The sequence below is a fragment of the Sminthopsis crassicaudata genome, chromosome 5 (assembly GCF_048593235.1).
Source record: "Sminthopsis crassicaudata isolate SCR6 chromosome 5, ASM4859323v1, whole genome shotgun sequence".
In the NCBI taxonomy this organism is placed as follows: domain Eukaryota; kingdom Metazoa; phylum Chordata; class Mammalia; order Dasyuromorphia; family Dasyuridae; genus Sminthopsis; species Sminthopsis crassicaudata.
The window spans coordinates 91,899,251-91,923,650 of NC_133621.1; the positions used below are offsets into that span (position 1 = coordinate 91,899,251).

The following is a 24,400-nucleotide window of genomic DNA, read 5'->3' on the forward strand; positions in this document are numbered from 1 at the left end:
CCGAAGGGATGCCTCCTGAAGGGGGGGCGGGCGGGGGGACTGCGAGGGTTCCTTCCCAGCTCAGGGCTTCCTGCTTTCCGCACTCAGGTCCAGGAGAGGTGCCGGAGGTCCGCGTGGTCCTCGGGGGTCCCGGAGCGCGAGCCCTGTCGCTTCTTCCCAACGCTTCGGGGGGAGAGACCAGGAAGGCGGGCGGAGGTGAGCCCCGCGCGGCGGGGCTGGGTGGGCTGGGGGCGGCGGGCAGGGTCTCCGCCCGCCGGCCCTCGGTTGGGGCGTGTCCGCGCGGCTCGCGCCCGGCGCTGCCTGCACTGTTCGCTCCTACCAGCTGTAGATGGAGCTGTCCGGGTTGGTGCGAGCTCGGCGGAGATTCGGCGCTTTCTCTTTAAGCGGTCGGAGAGGGACATGCCTCCCAGGATGCAGTTTGTATCAACATGGCAGCTGCGGTGCAGCTCCCCTGCTGAACGGGCGCTGGGGCGAGAGCGTCGCGCGGAGCCCGAGCCCGAGCCGGAGCCGGAGCCGGAGCCGGAGCCCGAGTCCTCCGAGCTGGGGCTGGGCTGAACGCGGGGCCCGGGCCTCAGCGGCTGCGGAGGAGGGGGCGGCCCAGCTCCGGGCCGGCGCTCCAGGGGCTCGGCTCAGCTCCCCTCCGGCCCCTGCCCGGCCGCCGTCTGGCTCCGGGGCTCCTCTGGCTCGGCGCCCTCCGCGCTGACGGCGCGGCCCGGCCCCTGCGTCCAGAGAGCGCGGCGCGGCCCGGCCCGGGGCCCGAGCCCCTGCGGGTCCCGTGCGCGGTGCGGGCGGGAGGGAGCCGAGGAGGAGGGGACGGGGAAGGGCCGGACGCCCCGGAGCCCTCCGCGTCGCAGCCGCCCCGGGGTCTGGGAGCGAGTCCGAGGGCCATGGCCGAGGCGGCGCCTGCTCCGGTGAGAGATGTCCCCGCGCGGGCCCAGACGGGGAGCGGGGCGGGCGGGGGTCCGGGCGCAGCAATCGGGGGCGGGGGCGCGGGTCGGAGCTCGTTCCGACGCCCCCGGGGACCCGGGCTGCATCGTAGTGGTCTCTCCGGACTGCGGGCATCCCCTCCAGCCCGCGGGAGCCGGCCGCGGCCGCTTGTCATGCCGGGCTCGGGCCGGGCCCTCGGGGAGCGTTCTTGTTCTGGTCACCGGGGCAGGCGGCCCCCGCCGCTCCTGCTCTCCCCATTTCTCACCGCGGCCGTAGAGGCTCACGGCGCCGATCCGAACCTGAGGGAACAACCTGCCCCAAGGTCATGCAGCCAGTCATCCGTGGCTCCCTGCCTACTTGGGGAGAAATCCCTGCCTCTCGGGGCCTCCTGCCCTGCACTGCGGGCTCCCGCCAGCAAAGGCGACCAGCCCCGGGGAAAGCGGGCAGGGCCCCAGTGAGGACTGGCCCGGACCTGGGCCTCTACCCCTAAGGAGCAGAGGCTGGGGGTAGCTGCAGTCAGGCCCCCCGGCTCCCCCATGTGCCTCTCCTTCCCTCCCCCGCCGGCTCCCACCACAGACTTCGGGCCCCAGAGTGAGGGAAGGCCAGAGGGTGAGCGGCTGCCCAGGAGTAGATGGATGCCCCGGCCTCGTGCCCCCCCCCCCCATCAGCAGGTATCTGGTCGACAGCAGCTCCCACAGCTTGTTTAGGGCCCCTTGCCAGCATCAGTAACCTCAAAAAAATGATCTCTAGCTTTAAGTTCACAAATTGGTGACTTCACACCCTCTCACTATACTTGGAGGATTTAAAAAAAAAAAAAAAAGGAACAAAGATTTTTCTTTTATTGATATGACCACATTTCTGGGGAACTCAAACCACAAGAGAAGAGAAAAGACAATAAAAGAGAAAGTTATAAAATCATCTTTTAAAGACTTTATAAGGTTGAATAGGATCCCTCTCTGTGAAATTACAATTTTAGAATTGATATTTGTGAACTGGAATATCCTAGGAATTAAATGAATTGATGGATCACTCTAGGTTTTGTTTTTTTTTTAACTTCTAAAAACCTTATTTATTTTTTTATTATTATTTTTTTTTTTACCTCACAGAACCACAGGATATCAGAGTTGGAAGGGACCTCTGAAGTCATCTAGTCCTGGTCAGATTAGATCACAGGCTTCTAAGACTGGTGAGGAAATCACAGCAAGAACACTATTTTTGTTTTTAAAGGAACTTTCTTCTTTTCTCTCAGGGTTCACATAAAGTTCTCTAAACCAATAAAAGGAACATCTAGAAAAAGAAAATCAGATTTTCCATATTTTTCAGATCAGCACTGTGAGGCAGGAAGTTTCTGCTCTTCGGGCTTCATTTACTAGATTGTAGCCATATCTACATTGTAGCCATCTTCAGATAGACTGGATAGTTTTCATTTTTCTTGATCATAGTGAATCATTGGTGTTCTTCACTAAACTGAAAAATTGTGAGCTTATTGAGAATTAATTACATGCTTCATGTTCTTATTTTCTCATCTGTAAAAGGACCACAACTTAGTACCTCATATCTTTTAGAGGTGACATAGTATAAAAATAAATTTCATCCCATTAATCAGGTACTTATGAGGCTGAGTCCCAAAAGAATTGAAAGAGACTTCAAAAATGATGTAATCCTACTCCCTCTTTTTTTCTTTTCCTAACAGATGAAGAAACTGAAGCTCAGTGAGGCTAAGTGATTTGGATACCAGTATCATTGCTTTTTCTACTACATCATACTCATGCCTTCTTATGTACTAGATTATAAGCTTCCTGAAGGCAGGGTCTCCTTTGTAGCTCCCAAAGATTCTAACTCAGTGCTAAAGATCTAATTGAGACTTAATGAATACTTAAAAGATTTTCAGAATATTAGAACTAGAGTCTTCTGTAGTAAAGAGGTGTTCTGATTCCTAGACATATTCTAAAAATTTCCCCAGAGATTTGAACCCTAGCCTCTCTTTTACATTATGAGCTAAACTGTCTCATCTCACTTATTTGAAAGAAGGAATGAATAAGCTTATGAATGAATAGTTGTGGAGACTTAGAAACGGTCCAGAGGAACTTTAATAAATGTCTATGGCTTTTCTTCATGTCTTTGAAAAACAAAGTAAGAGAAATTGGACAAAATTGTAACGAGAGATTCAGATCTGGTCTCAGTAAGATAATGATTGTGTAGGTAATTGAAACAGTAACCCAGTAGATTAAGAGCTTTCTTTCCCTAAAGATACTAAACTATACATTTAGAAAAAGTTATGTTTTATTTGGAACAGCTTGAGTATGAATATATTAAGTTCACAGAGTATTCTGAAAATTTTATTTTAGCTCTTTTTCTTTTCTGTCTTTTAACTGAGCTGGAAAAAAGTAGCAAAATAGATCTATTGGATTTTTCTTATCTAGTCCTTGACCTTGTATCCCTAACCTTCACAGAGATACTTACAGCATCATTGTGTCATAGTCAGAAGCTTAGGTCATTCACTAGTTGAAAGAATCCTGTTGGATTCTCTTCCCTGGAATTATGATATCTTGAAATCAATACTCATCTTTTGAGCAAATGTTAGTGACTCTCCTACCTACAAGCAGGAGACTGGACTGAATGCCCAAAGACTCCCATTTAATCCTGTGAATCTATAGGAAGTAGTGTAATTTTTTTGTAGAAAGTGTGGTAGACCTGGAATGAAGGTTTGCAATCACACTGTGGAACTGATTAGGCCCATGGCTCTGGGCTAGTCCTTCAATATCTGTAAACTTCACTTGCCTTATCTATAAAATGAGAGTAATAATCCTTCTGCTACTTATCTCAGGATTTTTCTCAGAAGAGTGAACATGCTATATGAATCTGAATTCTCTTTATGAAAGTTACTATGTAAATACTTTCAAAATCCATCATGGCAAACACTAGTAAAAAAAAAATACTTAGAAACCTAAACATTTTATTTTTGAATATTTGAAAGGAAGAGAAAAAAAATTGTGCCCTTTCTAAGCAATATTGTTAGGTATTATCATATAGTGACTAGAGAGCCAGGAAGATACTGGCTCTGTGAGCCTGGGAAAGTGACTTAGATTTTCAGTGAAAAGATGCTAACTTGCACTGGTAGAAAAAGTTCCTTACTGGGAGTTCTGCACTAAGAAAATTACCATGTAGTCCTTATCCTATTGGAAAAATGATGGAGAAAAGTCCCATAATCCCCCCCTGGAATTCAGGAGACCAGATTTCTAGTCCCAGTTGTAACACTGATTTGTCACGTTTCTTAAATCTTCAGTTTCCTCATCTTTAAATTTAGATTATAATCCCTCTTTGCCTAGCTCATATATATTGTAAATATAAAATGAAATCAGAAAAGTATGATGCTGTATATAGATTCAAGATAATATTACCATTATAATTAATAACCACAACTTTATTAGTATGAAGCCAGAAACAATAAAAACTGTTCAGATTTCATGGATGTGCATGATAAAAATAGCCTCAAGATTTAATTCTGTCTATAGAACTTATCCTTTTGCTCATCAGAACTGAACCTATGAAATGTGATTTATAATCTTTTGGACCTAACTTAATTGCCATGTAGGAATATGAGTTTCCATATTGTCTTTTCATTTCTTTCCTTCCAAACAGGTTTAGGAGCTAGACATGGAGACACGGCGATCCTCACCTTTGGCATTCTCCAGTGTTCCTCAGCGAGAAACTCTCTCTCACTCACCTGCTGGACCCCTCCAAGAGACTCCATCCCAGTACTCTGCTGTTTCCCCTAAAGAAACTCCATCACTGTTCCCTGCCATTCCCCAGAAAGAAGCCCCACCCCGGATCATTCCTGAGAAAGTGACTCCTGCCCGACTCCACCCTGTTTCCCAGAGGGAAATTTCACTCCCAATTCTTGCTTCTCCTGAGCAAGAGATTGCTTTTCAACATCCTCCTGTTCTCCAGCCTGAAACTCAGTGCCCACCCCTAGCTGCTTCTGAACAAGAAATCTTATTTCGGTCCCATCCTGTTCATTATCAAGAAATCCCACTCCATTCCCCTGAAATTCCTGAGAAAGAAAGCCTGCTCCTTTCCCCTACTGTTCCTGAAGCTGAGATGGAGACCCTACTGCAAAGCCCAGGCCATGGGATACAAAAGGATACATCCTTTCAGACCTCTGCTGCCTCTCAGAAGGAAACTCCACTTCAGACTGCTGAAATATCCCGCTTGGCAATATGGGCTGCTATCCAAGCAGTGGAGAGGAAAGTGGAAGCCCAGGCCATGAGGTTACTCACCCTAGAGGGGCGGGCTGGAACGGCTGAGAAAAAGCTAACTGACTGTGAAAAGACAGCTGTGGAATTTGCAAACCACCTAGAGAGCAAATGGGTTGTGCTAGGGACCTTGCTCCAGGAGTATGGCTTATTGCAAAGAAGATTAGAGAATATGGAAAACTTACTGAAAAATAGGAATTTCTGGATACTTCGACTCCCCCCAGGCAGCAATGGAGAAGTTCCCAAGGTAAACCTTTCCTGAATGGCAGGATGATAACTAAAGAACAGAACTAAAAATTCATTTTAGTTGAGTTTGATACAAGGAAAAGGGAAAGGGATGAGTCAAGGGGGAGTCCAAGTAAAGGGAAACATTCAGAATAACTACAAAATATATTGGGATTCTACTTAACCAAAATATACACAGGAGCTATGTGAATACATTTACAAAATACTCTTTGGAGGAAAAAAAAAAGAGACCTAAATATTTGGAGGAATATTAATTGCTTATGGATAGAAGAAACCAATATAATAAAACGACAATACTAATTAAATTAATTTCTTTTTTTTACTGTCAGGCCAAACTACAAAAAAATTATCATTCCTTTATAGATATGTTTAAAAGAATAATGAAATTCATCTGACAAAACAAAAAAAAAAAGTTAAGAACGTTAAGATAAATACTGAAATAAAAATTGGGAAAGAAGGGGATCTGTCAGTACCAGATCTCAAACTATTCAACAAAGCAGTAATCATCAAAAATAATTTGGTACTGGCTAAGTAGAGGTAAAAGAATTAGATAATGTCCAAGAGTCAGTCATGCCAAATAATTCATTTCCTTTTAAGGCAGAGAAAGTAGATTAATAGATTAGAGAGACATTTTAAGTTCTAGTGTATTTTTATTTCAACAAAATACTTGATGAAATTTTATACAATATCCTTGTTAATTAGATAGTGAAATAGGGTGAATAGATGATATTAATTAGATCATAGCTGATTGAACAGTCAAAATATGTTGACACGTCTCCATGTTAGTTAGCCTGATAGGCTCAGAGAAATGCTATAGGACACTGATGTTCAGAATTGGTTTTTATTAGTGAAGACATAGACATATGACATAAAACTTGTAGGCACAGCCAGTATGATAGGTAACACAGTCAGGGTTCCCAAATATCTCCACAAGCTAAAGCTAACAAACTAAATTTTATCTGGAATAAGAGTAAAGTCCTAGGCTTAGATTTTGTTTTGTAAAAAATCAAATCTATGAGAATCAGGATGGAGGATCCTTGGCTTAGTCACAATTCATGAAATTAAAGGTTTTTGTTGACTACTAGATTAATATGGAGCCAAGAGTGAAACTGTTACTGTTAGTTTTTAAAGTTATGCTCCTCCGATATGGAAATTACCTCCATGGATATAGATCAGTAACTCTTCTGTAATTTATTGAATTGAAAAATTGTCTGGGGCACAAAGAGTGATTTACCCATGTTTCCTGGGTAGTATTCCTTAAGGAGAAGAATGATCTTAATGATCATTAAGGACAGGCACATTCTGAGTCCTGTTGTACAGCTCATTTATAGGGCTGTTTTCTATTGTAGAATCCCAATTTTAAAGGGGACACTGACTGAAGTAGAGGATGTTCAGAGGAGAGGAATTAGGAAAATGAGGTGTCAAGAAATCATATTAAATTAGGTGTGTTTAGTTTGGAGAAGGGATAACATGCTTCAAACATGAAGGATTATAGACAATTTTTTTTAAGATAGAGATAAGATTATGGGTAAAAGTTATATTCATAAATGTGATGAAGGTAAGAAGGCAAATTTTGGTTCAACTTTCTAAAAGTTAGAGGCCTATTTTGGTGTCATAATTTTTTACTAAATTCTCAAACAGCAGATGCTAGAAAAACAACCAACTGTCAGAGATCCAGCACAGATATTTCCTGAGAAGGGAGACCAGTTGACTACTAAGGAACCTTCTGATTGTAATATTCTGTGCTTCCAAGAAAAAAACTGCTAGAGCCTGTGTCTTTTTAGTTCTATTTCCAGTGTACCCACTTATGGTCATGGATATAGACAAGAAAAAACAACTTGTTTTTTCAGACTAGTTTTTGATATCAAAGTGGAACCTTGCTTGATTTAAATTCATTAATACTCCCAGATTCACATTTAGATTTTTAATGAAATTCTAAAATGCATTTCCAGGTATAGTCACTTATTATTTTACCTGATACCTTTGATGTGATTTACAAGAAAGGTAGCACAGCATAGTGTAGTCAAGGCCTGGGTTCAAATCCAGTTCTTGGCCCATACTGGTTGTCCCTTAACCTCTTTTAGTATCAGTTTTCCAGGCAATACTGTAAGTTGCAGAACAGTTGATGAACCAGATTGGTAGAGAAAGTTCCTTACCTGAGATTTCCTTTTACTAAGTGAAATCACAAATCCAGACCAAAAAAAGGAGAACTATGATAAAAACCTTTTCCTTTCTTGTAATAAAATTGTATTCTGGCTTGTGTCTTTCAACTTGTAATTTTAACTTTTGGCATGAGAAACAGTATCCTGAATTCTTTCTCCTTAGGATTTGTTTTTCTCTCTTATAGTATTGTAGAATGTAATGTCAGCATGAAGTGAATGGAATGCAAATCAACTCATTTTCTGATTTTTTTTTTTTTTTTTTTTTTTTTTTTTTTTTTAGGATTTCTCTTGGAAACAGGATAAGTCATGTTCTAGTTCTGCAGGATTACCCTTGAAAAGAGTCAGGTTTCACTAGTGCATTAGCAGCATAGATATGATATTTGATTATTTTTCCATATGCCCCTACTCAAATAAAATATCAAAATGAAGATATATTAAGCTATACAGCCCTCACTCTAAATATATTCTCTATTCTACTTATAAATTGGAATGTTCCTTAGTTTACATTGTGAATTTCAAACAGTTCTGGGCCATATTCTTTGTGCTAGAATTGTCCAACAAGTATATCCTTACCACTCTATATTTGGACAGTGCTGAGGGTCTGTTTTGTAATTTCAGGTACCAGTCACATTTGATGATGTTGCAGTCCATTTCTCAGAACAGGAGTGGGGGAACCTGTCTGAATGGCAAAAGGAACTTTACAAGAATGTAATGAGGGGCAACTATGAATCTCTTGTCTCAATGGGTAAGGAACACTTCTTTAATAACACTATGTACATAAGATAATTTATTTGCATTTTCTTACCTAAACTCCAGTTCACGTACACTAATGATAGTTGTCTCCCAAGAGTCTGTCCTGAACCCTCTTCTCTCTTCCTCTTACATAGTCTTATTTGGTAATCTCATCAGTTCCTCTAGATTCCTCCGAGCAAAAGATCTTCATGCAGCCTTAACTTCTCTCCCTATCTCCAGGGTACCAACTGCACTGGCTGCTTCTTGGACATCCCAAACTAGAGATTATTCAAAACAATCCCTTTGCCTTTCCCACCCAAAAGCCTCCCCTCTTCTCTGAAACTTTGAGGGATACTCCCTCCCTGCCTTTCCTCACATACCCAGTCTGTGGCCAAGATTGGTGCTTCCACCTTTCCACCACCTCTTCTAGACCTTTCCCTTTGCCCAGCATCCCCATCGCCTTCCTGGTGCCTTATCCTCTCAGCCCTGAGCTCTTGCAGTGTCCTGTCATCTCCAGTATGTCTCCACTCTGGTCTATCCTCTATTCAGCTACCAAACCAACCTTGTTTCCCCTGCTTAAGAAACTCCAATGGCTTCAGGATCAAATTTAAAAATATTTGGCTGGTGTTCTCATACTTTTTAGTCTTTTTACCCTTTGCCCCCTTCCAGAGAAACCTGCCTTCTACCCCTGCTCGTCCTCAGGACAGTATCTCGCCTGACTCCATCCTTCTCCCTCTGCTGTCTCTCATGTCTGGAATGTCCTCTACCTCCAAACCTCTCTGGCTTCCTCCAAGACTTAGCTCAGATCCTACTTTCTGGAGGAGACTTTCCTCTCCCTTCATATTACCCCCTGCTGAGACCTTATTTCTGAGATTACCTCCCATTTACTTTATATCTTGTACTTAGCTGGTTGTTTCCATGTTTTCCTTCCTCATTAGACTGGGAGCTCCTTGAGATATAGGGCTGGGTATTTGTTTTAATTTATGTTCCCAGAATTTACTTCAGTGCTTGGTACTTGGTAGGAGTTTACTAAATCCCTGTTGTTGTTGGATCTCTTAACAACCCCATGAAGAAGGGGGCGCAAAGATGATCATTTCCACTTTACAAATAAAAACTTTCAGGCTAAAAGGAGAGGTTAAGTGGCCCTCTTATCCAAGGTCTCAGCGATGGTTCATCTCTGTCCACCAGGATGCCTCTCTTCTTGTCTAGAAGTGATTTTTGCTCAGCAGCCCTTCAGTACAAGTGTCAAGAGTCAAAAGGGATAGTCTGAAGAACTAGCTAGGGTGATGGTGTCCCTGGCATGGAGAAGGGGTAGGAAATAGGGCATATTTAGGTCTTATTTATGCATTTGTCATCTTGGAGGATGCATACGAGAAGCCCAGAAGCAAGAGAGGGAGAAATAGTAGGTTCTGAAAATAAAGCATGAGGAAGAAAACCATGGCAGCACAAGACAGACCAGACCAAGGCAGGGAGCTATGTCCTGTGGGCTCCTGGGCTGTATGTTAGCATCAGCAGTACTTTATATGAGATGTGGGAAATTCTAGTCCTACTTCTTCTACCAACATGCTGTGTGACCTTGAACATGATCCTTCACTACTCTAGACATAAGGCTAGTTTTTGTTTTCGGTCCAGAGCTATGATTTTCTTATTATGGAGAACTCTAGTGGGGAAATTCCCACCATGTACAATCTTCTAGAGTTTGTTTTACTAAGTGATTCATTCAACTCTCACCACAACTCCAGGAAGCTGTAGCACGTGCAGCAGCTATACCTCAGTAAAACCATCTCCACAGACGGGCTCAACCAGTTTCAGGGTAAGCTACTGGCCTTAAACCTGTTGGTGAGTGAGGGGGACATCTCCCCAAGTGTTCGAAGACTTTCCCTGGTGGAATGGTTAGGTAAAAATATCACATTCCAGTGACCATAAAAATGGCTGAAGCAGGTGCTTGGAGCTTGGTCAGGTATCCAAGGTGCCAAGATCACACTCTCCATCCAGGGCCACAGCCAGGTATCTTGGCTTTTATCCTACCCTTGGACTTCATTGACTCAGGAAGAGAGAGTAAGGCTGATGACTTTTGCACAACATTGACTCACTTCAATCCAATTCCCACACAAGTCAAGATATCCCCCATGATGTCATTGGGCCTTTTTGAAAATGAAGGACAATAATCTCTCCCTTGATCTATCTTCCCTTTCATTCTCTTAGTTCCCCCTTTTCCCCTTCTCCCCTATTTCCCTGTTGAATTAAATACATTTCTGTACCCAGTGGTGGATGTGAGTATCTTCTCTTCCTTTCTTTGACTAATTCAGGTGAGAGTAAGGTTCAAATATTAACCGCTTCCCTTGCCCTTTCCTCCTTGTTGACTTCCACTTTTGAATCCTTTTTACATATGAACATTTTCCATAACCTTTTTTTTCCCTTTCCTCCACTCCCATATATTCCTCTTCCTCTCTCTTTCCTTTTTCAAGATAGAGCAAAATCACTCCTAAGCCTTCCCTTTAATTAGGCTCCCTTTGTGATTTTTCAAGTCACAAGATGATAAGGTTCAGAAGAGATATATACATCAAGTCTTATATTAAAAAGTAAAAAGTTTATCCTTCTTTGGTTCCATATATTTGTTTGCACTTTTATCTTTCTCTTTGTGCCTATGTTTGAACTTCAGAGTTTCTGCTCAGCTCTGGTCTTTTAATCAGGAATGCATAAAAATTATATAATTCATTAAATGCCCTTTACTTCCCATCCCTTCCTTCACCTGAGGTCTTTATGGAGTTTTGCTGTTATTCTTGATTATAAGCCAATATTCTTTGCATTTTGGAATATGAAAGTCCCCTGCTTCTTCATAGTGAAGGTCACCAAATAGAGTGTGATCGTGACTGTGACTCCATGGTACTTGAATCTTTTTTTTTTTTTTTTTTTTTTTTTCCTCACTGCTTGCAGTATTTTTTTCTTTATCTGGAAGATCTGAATTTTGGCTATAATGTTCCTAAAAGTTTTCTTTATGAGATTTCCTTCAGGAGACAACTGGTGGATTCCTTCTATTAACAACTTTCTCTCTAGTTTTAATAGATCAGGTCAGTTTTCTTTTAATCATTCTTAAAATATGCTGTCTATATTTTTGGTAATGACTTTCAGATAGACCAATGGTTATTAAATTTTTCCCCTTGATTTTTTTTTTCAAATCACTTACTTTTGATTTCAAGTAACTTAATTTTTTTCTATTTTTTAAGTCTTTTGACTTTGTTTTAATATTTCTTGTTGTGTAATTAGATCACTAGCTTCAATTTGGTCCATCCCTATTTTAAGGGAGCTTGTGGTTTAAGCAAGGTTACCCTTGGGCCAAGCTGTTAATTCCCCTTCTAATTCTTTCTTCTGTAGATTTCATTTCTTTTTCTTTTTTTCCTCTAATGCTATCATTTCAGTTGATAAAATTATTTTTAACTCTTAACTTCTTTTTTTTCCAGGAATTTGTTAAATTTGTGTCCAGGATGTTTTTCTTTGAGGCTTTGCTTGTAGATATTTTGGAGTCATTCTCTTCTTCTGGTGCCTTCATCCATTTGCCAGCCTACTTCCTGACTTAAGGCTTGATATTAAGGCGAGATTCTGTATACTGCTGGAGGGAAAGTTTGGGCTTATCTTGTTCTGCTTTTTTGGGGTGCTGAATATCGTGTTATTCCATGTTCTCAAGGATAGCTCAGGCTGCAAGCTTTCAATGTTCACAAAGTGATCTATTCTTAATAAGAATCCAATATACTGCTTGCCACCCTGCACTCGGCTGCTGCCCCATCTGAGCCCTGCAAATTTCTAACCTTGATCTGGTTTGAGCAATAGAATTCCTCAATATTATCAGATTTGGTCATTCTTAGCTTGTCCTCATTATTCTTCTGTAGGCTTCAGATTGAGCTAGAAATTGAAACTGAGGCATTGCTTTGCTCCTGAGGTCAGTTATACAGCTGCTTCTTGCTTTTGAACTTGCTGCACAGCGCAGGGAGCATACCACTCTTGGCCACAAGTCCCCTGTCAGCCTACCTTGAGTCTGATGCAGAACTGAGCAGCAAGAGCCGGTTAATAATTGTTCCCACAATGTATGGGTTCTTCCAGACTCTTAGATCAGTGTTATCCTGTACTTTCTCCCTTATTCAACATGTCCAGTGAGTAGCCAATTCTTCCTGTATCTGTCTTCATATCTCTCACATCCAAATGTTACACCTTTCACTCATTTACCACATTAGTGCAAACTTTCCATCATTATTGCTGGGACTCCAGTACCCTCCTCATTAGTGTCGGGCTTCAGGACTCTCTCTGCTCCAATCCATCTTCTGCACAGTTTCCAAAGGGATTTTCCTTAAGGACAGATCTCACCCCATCATTTGCTCACTCAATAAATTCCAAGGATTCTTATTTCCTCTAAGATAAAATATAAACTCCTCAATTTGAGTTTAGAAGCTTTTCACAAGTTGGTCCCAAATGATCTTTCCAGTTTCATTATGTTACTTTCCTTTTCAAAGTGTGTGGTCCAGAAAAACTGGCATTTTCTCTGTTCCTCATTTAGGATATAACATTGTCCATGTAGTGTCCTTGCACTAACTGTATTTTCCTCTGCTTTAGAGAATCATAACGTTGCTCTTGAAGTGCCACCTTCTCCGTGAAACCTTTCTTCATTCCCCAACCTGCTAGGCCCTGACTCCATCTCTTACTGCCTTAGATTTATTTTGTACTTACCTTAGGTATATGTATGTGTTCTCTACCCCATTATCATGTTGGAATAAAGATTGTTTCTTTGTATCTTCAACACCTAGCATAGTGCCTGGCATATAGTAAGTGAATAATAATGAGTGTTTATATGGCATTTAAGTTTTGCAAAGCACTTTTCAAATATTATCTCATTTTATTTTTCCAATGGGAGGTAGATGCTAATATTATCCCCATTTTATAGATGAGGAAACTTAGGCAGTTGTTAAATGTTTTGCCCCAGACTACATAACTAGGACTTAAGCCTCTGAGCCTGGATTTCAGCTCAGGTCTTCCCGACTTCAGGTTCAGTTTCCTTATCTGTAATTATTTAGCTGCCAAATTACTGATTGATTGAGTTCCCAAGGTTATCCTGTCAGTAAGCAGAGAAGGTAAGGAATCCAGAGCTTTCCAAAATATGCAGAACAGACCAAGTGCTATAGAGAATTATTTTGTGTCATCAGATTTGGTTGATATGTAGAATATGTTATTGGAATTCCACTTTTTTGCTTTTTCTCTTATATTCCTTGAATAACTCTTCTCACAGTGTTGGAGGGAATCCTAAAGGACCTTGGGACCTCAGAGGAGTAGAAGATGACAAAGTTGTGTGATATCACAGGCACATGAAGGAAACTGTGAATAGTATTTTTTAAAGCTCCATTTTTGAACTGTTGGGAATTCAAATACAAGATCACTTTTATTCCTATATGCCCAGAGGATTGTTGGACTCTAAGGCTCCCAAGTGTCCAAAACAGGACTGATGCATTAGCCAAAAATTAGAGTCTATAAGTACTGATTCTTAAGGGCCTAAAGGCTGAATTAGTTGTAGGTCATAGTTCAAAGTCAAAACAATATGCCAAGGATTGGGAAACCTAGAGTGAAGGGAGTTGAAACTTTGAAATCAAAATTCTTCCACAAACCATACATCTTTTAAATCTAGAGGCACACAATGCTGTCACTCCTCATTTCTCCTCCTTGACTTCTTTACTTCCATATTTTCTAAGTTGAAGTCTTGTACAGGAGGAAGCCTCTGCCAGTCATTCCCTCTAAACTAACCCCATTAATCTTGTCTGTGGCTTGTTTGTACATTGTGATTTGCATGCCATTAGACTGTGAGCTCTTTGAGGATAGGTACCATGTTTCTGTTTTCTTTATGTGCCCAGAGTTTATGGTGCCTGGCCCATAGTAAGTGTTTCACAAATGCTAATTGATGGAATGAATATAGGAGCCACCCCGATTAGCACTGCCCTGCTGGGTCTCCCCACTTTGAAGCCTCACTGCCATTTGCTGATTCGGGTTTGCAAAGGACCTTAGAGGCCATCTAAATTCAGCATAATCTAACCAAGAATCTCCTCTACAGCAGTAAGATCAAGTTCTACATTATCTATGTCCTATTATATTTTTGTTGATTTTGTTAAATATTATCCAATCACATTGTAATCTGGTTCAGGAATGCACTGGGGTGTGTGTGTGGGGGGTGTCAGGGCCTATTCTGCCAGGAAGCTACCTGTTTGATACTTCTGCTATACAGAATCCCTGATAAGAGATTATCCAATTTTTGCTTGAAGCTCTTTAAGGACAAGGAATCCATTACCTCCTATTGTAGCTCAGTCTGCTTTGGATTAGCTTTAAGAAGATATTTTTCCTTAAATCCACCCACCCTAAATCTGTCTAATCAATCAATGAATCAAAAAGCATTATTCCTAGTCTTGCACACTTTGACCAAGAAGAAAAATCTAATTCTTGCACTATGCAACAACCCTTTAAATTATTTGTTTGTTTTTAGTGTTGTTATTGTTTTAATTTTCTCTGGTTCTATTCATTTTATTCTTCATCAATTTATAACAATCCTCAAACTTTTTATTTTTATAATATTGATGTTATATAAATAGGTTTTTTTGGTTTTACTTTATTTTGTATCATTTCATATAAGTTTTTCCATGTCTTTTTTTTTTTTTTTGGTAATCATTTATTTCCTCATTTCTTACATCATAATAATATTCCATCACATTCATATATTACAATTTATTTAATCATTCTATAGCTGAGGATCATTCCCTTAGTTTTCAGGATATTTTGTTTCCACAAAAAGAGTTGCTATAATTATTTTTGTATATAATCTTTTCTTTTCTTTTTTTTAAATTTCTTTTGGGCATAAGCCTAGAAGTGGTATAGTTAAGTTAAAAGTAACTTTTTATTCCAAATTGTTTTCCAGAGTCCACCAGCAGTGCATCAGTGTGCATATTTTTTCACAGCCTCTTCAACATTTATCATTTTTATGTGGGTGTGAAGTAGAATCTCAGAATTGGTTTAATTTTGATTTCTCTAATTTGGAGAATTTCATATATCTATTCATATTCATAATTCATATAGCTATAACTAGCCTAGATTTCTTCCTTTGAAAACTGTCTCTTCATATTCTTAGAGCATTTATTAGTTGGGACATGATACTTCTTACAAATCTGAATTCATTTCATATCTATGAAACATTTATTAGAGAAACTTTTTTTGATTTGTAAGTTTTTTATTCATTTTAAACAAATGTAAATGAGAAAAAAGGAACATTGCCATATACATAGAAGAAAGAATTCAATATAAAACAAATTTTCATTTCAAGAAAACTTAATACTAAATAAATATAAAAATAAATACTAAACATTTTCCAAGCTACCCATCTCTTTTTGCTTCCTTATCCATTTTTAAAAATTCTTTGCTGTGTACTTTTGTGATCTCTTTTTTCTGAAGGTGGATAACATCTTTCATATCTCCAAGCCTTTCTATGTTTTTCAGAATCAACTAGCTCATCATTTCCTATGGCACAGCCCACACAATCACATCCCATCTAAGAAATTGTCTATGAAAAATTTCCCCCCAACTTTTTGCATCCCTTATATTCTAGGTTACATTTGTTTTATTTGCGCAAGAATATCTTAATTTAAAATAGTCAAAATTATCCATTTTAAACCTCAACAATGCTCTCACCTTATAGTTTAATTCTGAATCTCATTCCTTTACATGTTTTCCCCCTGGTTTCTTTGAAATTTCTTACATTTGGTCTTCCAAATGGTCTTTGCTATTATTTTTTTTCCCAATTCAGTAAGATTTTTTAGTAATTAATTGAGATGGCATTGAATAAATAGATTAGTTAGGTAAAGTTGTCATTTATAAAAATTATATTAGCTTTATAGTACTCCAATTATTTAGATCTGGCCTTATTTGTATAAAAAGTGTTTTATGTTTATATTCACATAGTTTTTGTGTCTGTTCTGGCATATATGCCTTCAATCATTTTATCCTGTCTCGTTATTTTAAATGGTCTAAAACATTATTGAATAATATTGATGACACACAGTGTAGTTTCTCTATTTTTTCTTTTCAGTTTATTTTAGTTTTAACTTTGATATTATGATTTCTACTTCTGCTTTTTTTTTTTTTACATAATAAATTCTACTTCTTCCCTTCATTTTATCTTTGTGTATGTCTCATTTTTATTGAGTCCTAAATGCAATATAGTACGAATTCAAATTTTTAATCTATTATCCATTTCCATATTATGGGTTGTAAATTGAGCCCATTCATATTATAATATTATTTTTGTATTTTTCTTCTTGTTTTTCCTTGCTATCCTTCTCTCCCTATTTATCCTATCCTCCTTACTCCTCTCTTTTATTTCTACCCACTACCTTGCTTTCCTGTTCCTTAACCTATTCCCCCTTTAAGAGTCCTTTAATCCTCTTCCCCACTCCTATCCCCTTGCTCTCTTGTTTCTTTCCATATTTAGAATACTTTTATATGCTTCGTCATATATGTTTATGTTTACCTTATATTTCTTATGGATCTTATATATCGAATTTTCCATTAAGTTCTGCTTTTTTTGTTTTGTTTTATTACAAATATCTGCAAGTCTTTCAATTCATTGAAGTGGTCATTTTTTTTTTTTCCATTCAGAATTATACTTAACTTTGCTGAGTAAATTATCCTTGTTCATACCACCAGCTCTTTTGTTCTATGAAATATAGTATTCCAAGATCTATAGTCCTTCAGTGTAGTAGCCCTTGTGGATTCCTTATTATATAGTTCCATGATATTTAAGTTGCTTTTTCTTGTTTCTTGTTAGTATTTTTTCCTTAACCTTGGAGCTTTGAAACTTGGCTATAATATTCTTATAAGTTTTCCTTCTGGAGTTTCTTTTAGTGGATTTTTTTCTATTCTACAATGTCTTCCTGTTCTAGAACTTCAAGGAAGTTTTTCTTGATAATTTCCCCTAATATTGTATTAGTATTCTTTTTTTGGATCATATCTTTCAAATAGACTGATTATTCTCATAGTATTTTTCATTGATCTGTTTTCCATATCAGTTCTTTTCCTGATGAGATGTTTTACATTCTCTTCTGTTTTTTTCATTCTCTTGATTTTGTTTCGTTATTTCTTGGTGTCATTAGTTTCCCCTTGCCCAATTCTGCTATTTAAGATATTATTTTCTTCCTTAAATTCTTGATTGTCTATTTTAGGTTGGCTTTTTCATCACTTTCTTATTTTCTTGGATTGTTCTTTTTTTCCCTTCATATTTTCCTCAGTCATTCTTATTTGATTTTTAAAGTCATTTTTATGTTGTTCCAAGATTGGGACCATTTATTGATTCTTATTGAAAAAGTTGTTGTTTTTTTTGGCTCCATTATCTTCCTCTGAATATGAATCCTGACTTTCTCTATCCCCATGGTAGTATGTGTGGTTGGGCTCTTTCTCTTTTGCATGCTCATTTTAATTTTAAAATAGCAGCTATTAGTATAATCACTTCCTAGTCCCAAGGTTTGAGGATTCATGCCCAAGCCTCAGGTTCTTTTTACTTATTTTCTGAGGTCTATCTTGGAGTTATCATCTCTATTCTAAGCCTTGGTTAGGGCCCCCAGCCATGCTGCTCTGCAAATGATCTTGTTGATGCCATCCCTCCTGTGGCTGCCAACTACAGTAGTCCTCTTTGCCCAGGAACTAAAACCAGGGACTCTGTTCTCTTGCAAATGCCCACAGCCAGGAGAGTCCCCACTGTGTTGCTACGATATTCACCAGGCCTGTGCTATCTCCTGGGACCGTCACAACCCAGAAAGGTAGGGCCATCTGCTGTGCTTGGTGGTGTCCCTTGTTAGTGGGAGGTCCTTAAATTTTGTACCTCGGGACCTCCACAGTTAGTGAAGTAAAAGCTCCTGCAGCTGAGGCTGCCTCCCTACCCAGCTGCCCCCAAGGCTTATTGTTTTGTAGCTCTCACTGGGTTGGCTTGGAGGTTTCCTGGAAATTTCTTAAATTTGGAAAAGACAAATGCTTTTTCTAGATTTTTTTTTTAATCCTTCTGAGGTAATCTGTCTTTTTTTGTGGAGGAGTGTAACGTGCTCTCCTGGCAGTTACAATTACTAGTCTGTCCTAGACCCACCAGAGTACCTTTGACCACTGTCCTCTGCAGTGTGAACTCTACCCGGCTCGCCTCCTTTGAGGCCTTCTAAGGTCTCTGGCCACAATCTCTTGAATCTATAGCTTAATAACCGGTAGCGCACTCAAGAACAGCCACGTGTAATCTTAAAAGCCTTTATTATACCTACTCACATAATGCCCTGACTGATGCCCTGACTTGTTGGTTCCCGAGTGAACACCTGGTCAGAAGACCCAAGTGTTCACTACCAAAACCCTTACCTCTTTTGGCTATCCATCTTGGCTTGGCCACCCAGGCTGGGAAGCCAGGGTGAAGAATACCAGGTTAAAGAGAGCGTCTGCTGCCTGCAGTGGGCTTACATAGGGCCTGTGAGGTCACACACACAACCAATCAGCGAGAGAGTCACCCATTACGAAGCTATCTCAATATGGCCAGGATCCCACCCAAGGGCAGTCCTAATATCCACAGAAATTACTTCCGGACCACTCAATCTTCCGATTTGCTGTGGCACCCATTTAAAGGCCCCTTACAGAGGAGATTTAGGGAGCTAAAAGTTTTCTGACCTACCCTACCATCTTTCCAGAATCCTTTCTCAAGGAACTTGATGCAATTATTTTTCCCAATTAATTGTTACTCTTTTAACCTTAGCTTTATTAGATTTGATTGTATAAAAAATTTTAAATTTTATGTAATCAAAATTATTAATTTTATTTTCATGATACTCTTTTTCTTATTTGGTCATGAACTTTTCTATTTATATATCTTATAAGTAATAAAACCCAGCAAGAAGAGATAGAGAAATTGCAGTTTAAATTACTAAGAATATATAAAATACATGGAAATCTATCTTTCAAGATACACGCAAGAACTATACACATACATGCACAAAATTATAAACAACTGTTTTTAAAAATATATACCTAACAAAATGGAAAAATAGTCATTGCTAATGAATAGCATAAGTTAGTATTTTAAAAATGATAATACTATCTAAATTGCTTATTCAAGGCCATATCAATCAAATTACCAAAGGGTTACTTTATAAAATTGTTTAAAAAAATAAAGTAAGAAAAGAAACAAAAAGTGGAGGGGGGAAGAAAGAAGAGGTTAAGCATCTCAGAAGAAATAATGAAAAGAAATGAGAATAAAGGGGATTTAGCAGTACCAGATCTCAAATTATACCATGAAGCAGTAATTATTAAAATAATTTTTACTGGTTAAGAAAGAGATCAATCCATAGAACAGATTAGATACACAACATATAGAAGAAAATTTAATATATAAGGGCATGAGCATACTCCTTTTCAAAGATCGTCATCTGCTAGTATAGCACACATGCTGTAACATTGTTAATAACACCTGTTTTAGCATTATCGCAAGCTTTTTTATTACTTCCTGTTTCCTGGACAGACTATGCAATTTCCAAACCAGACCTTATGTCACAGATGGAAAGAGGAGAGAGGCCAAGCATGCAGGAACAGGAAGATTCGGAGGAAGGAGAAACTCCCACTGACCCCAGTGCTGGTAAGTGACTGCCCTGGCTCCCAGAGCACTTTCCCTCCAACTCTTATGTAATTGCAGCTTTCTTCTATGGAGTTTTATAACTCTCAGGGTGACTGTGAGATCTGCTTGAGGATTTCTATCCTTTCTCATGTTTCCAAATGTCTAAACAATTGAACACAGTTTTATTATTATTTTTTTGTTTTTTTACATCATAATTCATTTTTATATGTATTTTCTCCCTATTCTTTCTCTTTCTTATTCTCTCTTCTTCCCTTCTTTCTCTCTCTGAGTTGAAACAAAGAATAAAGCAGAGCTGACCAATTACAGCATCTGTGATTATTTTCATCTGCTTCATTCAGCATGCATAGTCTTCTGACTTCTGGATTCAATATTGGATTTTTCCATTTATTCTGAATTTTGCTCTTTCTTAAATGTTGTTTTAATTTAATATTTTAACTGTTTGCCATATCATTTGCTATTGTCAATGTTTATATTCTGAGTTTTTGCTCTATTAATTCATTCAAGTCTAACCATATTTCTCCAAATTTTTCATATATATCTACATATAATAATATTGTATTAACATTCATATATCAGTTTGTTTCACCGTTCCTCAAGCAATGGACACCCACTCAGTTTCCATTTTCTGAACCACAAAATGTATGCTATGAATATTAGCATATTGACCTGGGACCTGGACCTTTTCCTTTGTCTATGACTCCCTTGAGGATGTATGCCTGGTAGGGGGATTGCTGAGCCAAAGGATATAAATTGTTTTTTTTTTTTTCCCTATAATATCCTTTTATTTTTCCAAAGACATGCAAAGATAGTTGTCAACATTCACTTTTGCAAAACCTTGTGTTCCAAATTTTTCTCCCTCTCCCCTTCCTTGGACAATAAGCAATTTAATATAAGTGCTTATATTATATATATAATATTAATTAATTATTAATCATCATTAAATATTAATTAATTGATAACATTAATATAATATAAATAATAATTTAATATAAGTGCTTATATTATATATATATAATATAAACATATTTCTGTATTAGTCATGCTATGCAAGAAAAATCAAAAGGGAAAAAACTAACCAAAAAAAAAAGTTAACAAACAACAACAAAGGTGAAAATACTATGCTTTGATCCATATTCATTCTCTCTAGATAAAAATGACTCTTTCCATCACAAGTCTATTGGAATTGTCTTGAATCACCTCATTGTTGAAATGAGACAAGTCCATCGCAGCTAGTCATTACATAATCTTATTGTTGTGAACAATGTTCTCTTGGTTCTGCTCACTTCATGTAACATCAATTCATGTTACTCTTTCCAGAATTTTCTGAAATCAGCCTGCTGATCATTTCTTATAGAACAATAATATTCCATTTTATTAATGTACTGTAATTAGCCATTTCCTAATTGATGGGCATCAACTCAATTTCCACTTCCTTGCCACTACAAAAAAGGGCTGCTACAAACATTTTTGCATATGTGGGTCCTTTTCCCTTTTTTAAGATCTCTTTGGGATATAGGCTCAGTAGAGACAGTGCTTTATAGCTCTTTGTACATAGTTTCAAATTGCTTTCTATAATGATTAGATCAGTTCACAACTTCACCAACAATGTATTAGTGTCTCAGTTTTCCCTATATCCCCTTAAACATATATCATTATCTTTTCCTGTTATCTTAGACAATCTGAGAGGTATGACATATTATCTTAATTTGCATTTCTTTGATTAAGGGCGATTTAGGTCATATTTTCATATGACTAGAAATGGCTTTAATTTTGTCATCTGAAAATTGTTCATATCCTTTGGCCATTTATCAATTGGCGATTGCTTGTATTCTTATAAATTAGAGTCAGTTCTCTGTATATTTTAGAAATGAATACTTTATCAGAAACACTGGATATAATTTTTCTCCCAGCTTTCTGCTTATTTTCAAATCTTGGCTGCATTGGTTTTGTTTGTACAAAACTTTTTAAATTTCATATAATCAAAATTATCCATTTTGCATTTTATAATATTCTCTAGTTGTTCATTGGCCATAAATTCTCCTCTTCTCCGCAGATCTGAGAGGTAGACTATCCCTTGTTCTCCTAATTTGCTTATAGTGTTACCTTTTATGTCTATTTTGATTTTATCTTGGTTTTCCCAGCAATTTTTGTCCCATAGTGAGTGCTTATTACAGAATCTGGATTCTGGGTTTTTCAAAACTAGATTAGTCATTGACTAAAATTGTATCTTGTGAACCTAATCTGTACCACTGACCCATTATTCTATTTCTTAGCCAGTACCAAATGGTTTTATAATATCATTTTAGATTTGGTATAGCTAGGCCACTTTTGCATTTTTCCCATTAATTTCCTTGAAATTCTTGATCTTTTGTTGTTCCAGATGAATTTTATAATTATTTTTACTAGCTCTAAAGTAATTTCTTGGCAGTTTGATTGATATGCACTGAATAAGTAGATTAATTTAGGTAGAACTGTCATAAATTGTTTCTTAAAGTAAGAATTTTAAAGGATTTCTTAATGGCTCTAATTTGAGAATTGCTCTTTGCTGGTATGGTTCTTATGTGCCTTCTTACTTTGCACTGAAAAGCAGCGTAGTTCAAGGAATTTGGCTCTATTCTAGAGAACTCTAGAACATATAAATACTAACAATCCGTTGGGCATATTCATTCATATATTTGGACCTTAGTTTTCTCCTTTAAAAATGTATAATTTTGTATACATAAAATTGAAAAGCTGTTGCACCAACAAAATCAATGTAGTTAGAATAAAAAGGAAAATGTCAGGGTTTGTTGTTGGGTTTTTTTTGGGGGGGAATCTTTGCCTCAGGATCTGATATCCAAATATATAAGGGAATAATGCTAACACATAAGAAGAGTCATTCCCAGATGGGTAAATGCTTAAGAATATGAGCAAATATTTCTTTAAAAAAAAAAAAATCAATTATTTATTTATTTATTTAATTTTTACAAAAAAATTTATGTATAGGTAATTTTTTAGCATTGACAATTGCAAAACCTTTTGTTCCAACTTTTCCCCTCCTTCCCCCATCTCTTCCCCCAGATGGCAGGTTGACCAATACATGTTAAATATATTAAAGTATAAGTTAAATACAATATATGTATACATGTCCAGTTATTTTGCTGTACAAAAAAGAATCAGATTTTGAAATAGTATACAATTAGCCTGTGAAGAAATTAAAAAATATAGGACAAAAATAGAAGGATTGGGAATTCTATGTAGTGGTTCATAGTCAACTCCCAGAGTTCTTTCGCTGGGGGTAGCTGGTTCAGTTCATTACTTGAGCAAATATTTCTTAAAAGATGTTTATAATTTTTAAAACCAAAAAACACACATTTGAAACAAAAATTCAAACAGTTAAAATAAGGAGTTATCACAAATCATGATACTTTAAATAAATTCTGAAAACAGGGATAACAATCATGATATCAGACAAAACAATAATAAAAATAGGATTAAAAGAGAAACAGGGATCTACATTATACTTAAAGCATCATAGTAAATAAAAAGTGCAAGTCATAAAAACAAGAGGTAATTTTTCATCAAAGAAAGTGACAATGTGATAATATATTTTTTAAAATTGCGATATAATAATGCAATTCTTAGAGGAAAATTTATATCTCTAACCAGAAATATAATAAAAACAACCTTGAAAAATCAAACAATTTTGACAACTATGATCAATACAATGACCATTTGTGATTCCAGAGGACCAATAATGAAATATGCTATCTACTAGAGAAAGTGATGGATTTTGGGTTCACAATGATACAAACATAATTTTGTATGCAGCTATGAAAATTACTTTGCTTGACTATGCATATTTGTTTGCTTGAAAAATAATTGGTATTTTAGAAGGGTGCAAATCCAATGAGTCCATAATGTGATATAGCAACTAGAGAAATCTGTAAAGCCTTTGATTAACCAGTGCAGAGTAGTGAGCAACATCAAGAGAAGAATTTATATAATAACTTTGTAAAGAAAAGCAACAAAGACTTATTCAGTAGCCAACCACAGTTCCAAAAGACTGATGATAAAGCATGTTACTTACCTCCTGACAGAGAAGTAATGAACTCGGAGTGTGGAGTAAGATATGGTCATTCTAAGATTTTTTTTGCTTTATGGCAGAAGAGATTGATTTAATAGTTCTGCTTTTTCATATATTTGAGAAGATTTTATGCTTTAATACAGATCAGTTTTTTAAAAAAAAATTTAACATCTTTATTTTCCCCAGTTACATGTAAAAATAATTTCCAACATGCATTTTTAAAACTTTTAGAGTTCCAGATTCTTTCCCTTCCTCCTTCCTCGCCCCCTCATTGAGATTGCAAGCAATTCAATGCAGTTATTCAATGTGTAATTATGCAAAATATTTGTTATAAGGT

General features: G+C 37.8%; 1 protein-coding gene across 2 annotated transcripts in view; it reads left to right on the forward strand.

Moving 5' to 3' along the window:
- The first annotated feature begins 410 nt into the window (after positions 1 to 410).
- The window catches only part of ZNF777 (zinc finger protein 777), a 31,919-nt gene continuing 7,929 nt past the window's right edge, over positions 411 to 24,400 (forward strand). The window contains exons 1-5 of one of the 2 annotated variants that reach the window (XM_074267573.1): positions 411 to 911; positions 2,034 to 2,113; positions 4,570 to 5,430; positions 8,210 to 8,336; positions 19,884 to 19,997. In XM_074267573.1, coding sequence (XP_074123674.1) covers positions 4,585 to 5,430; positions 8,210 to 8,336; positions 19,884 to 19,997 — 1,087 coding nt within the window. In that variant the 5' untranslated portion in view covers positions 411 to 911; positions 2,034 to 2,113; positions 4,570 to 4,584. The remainder of the gene's footprint in view (positions 912 to 2,033; positions 2,114 to 4,569; positions 5,431 to 8,209; positions 8,337 to 19,883; positions 19,998 to 24,400) is intronic. The other variant, XM_074267574.1, reaches the window with a different exon arrangement.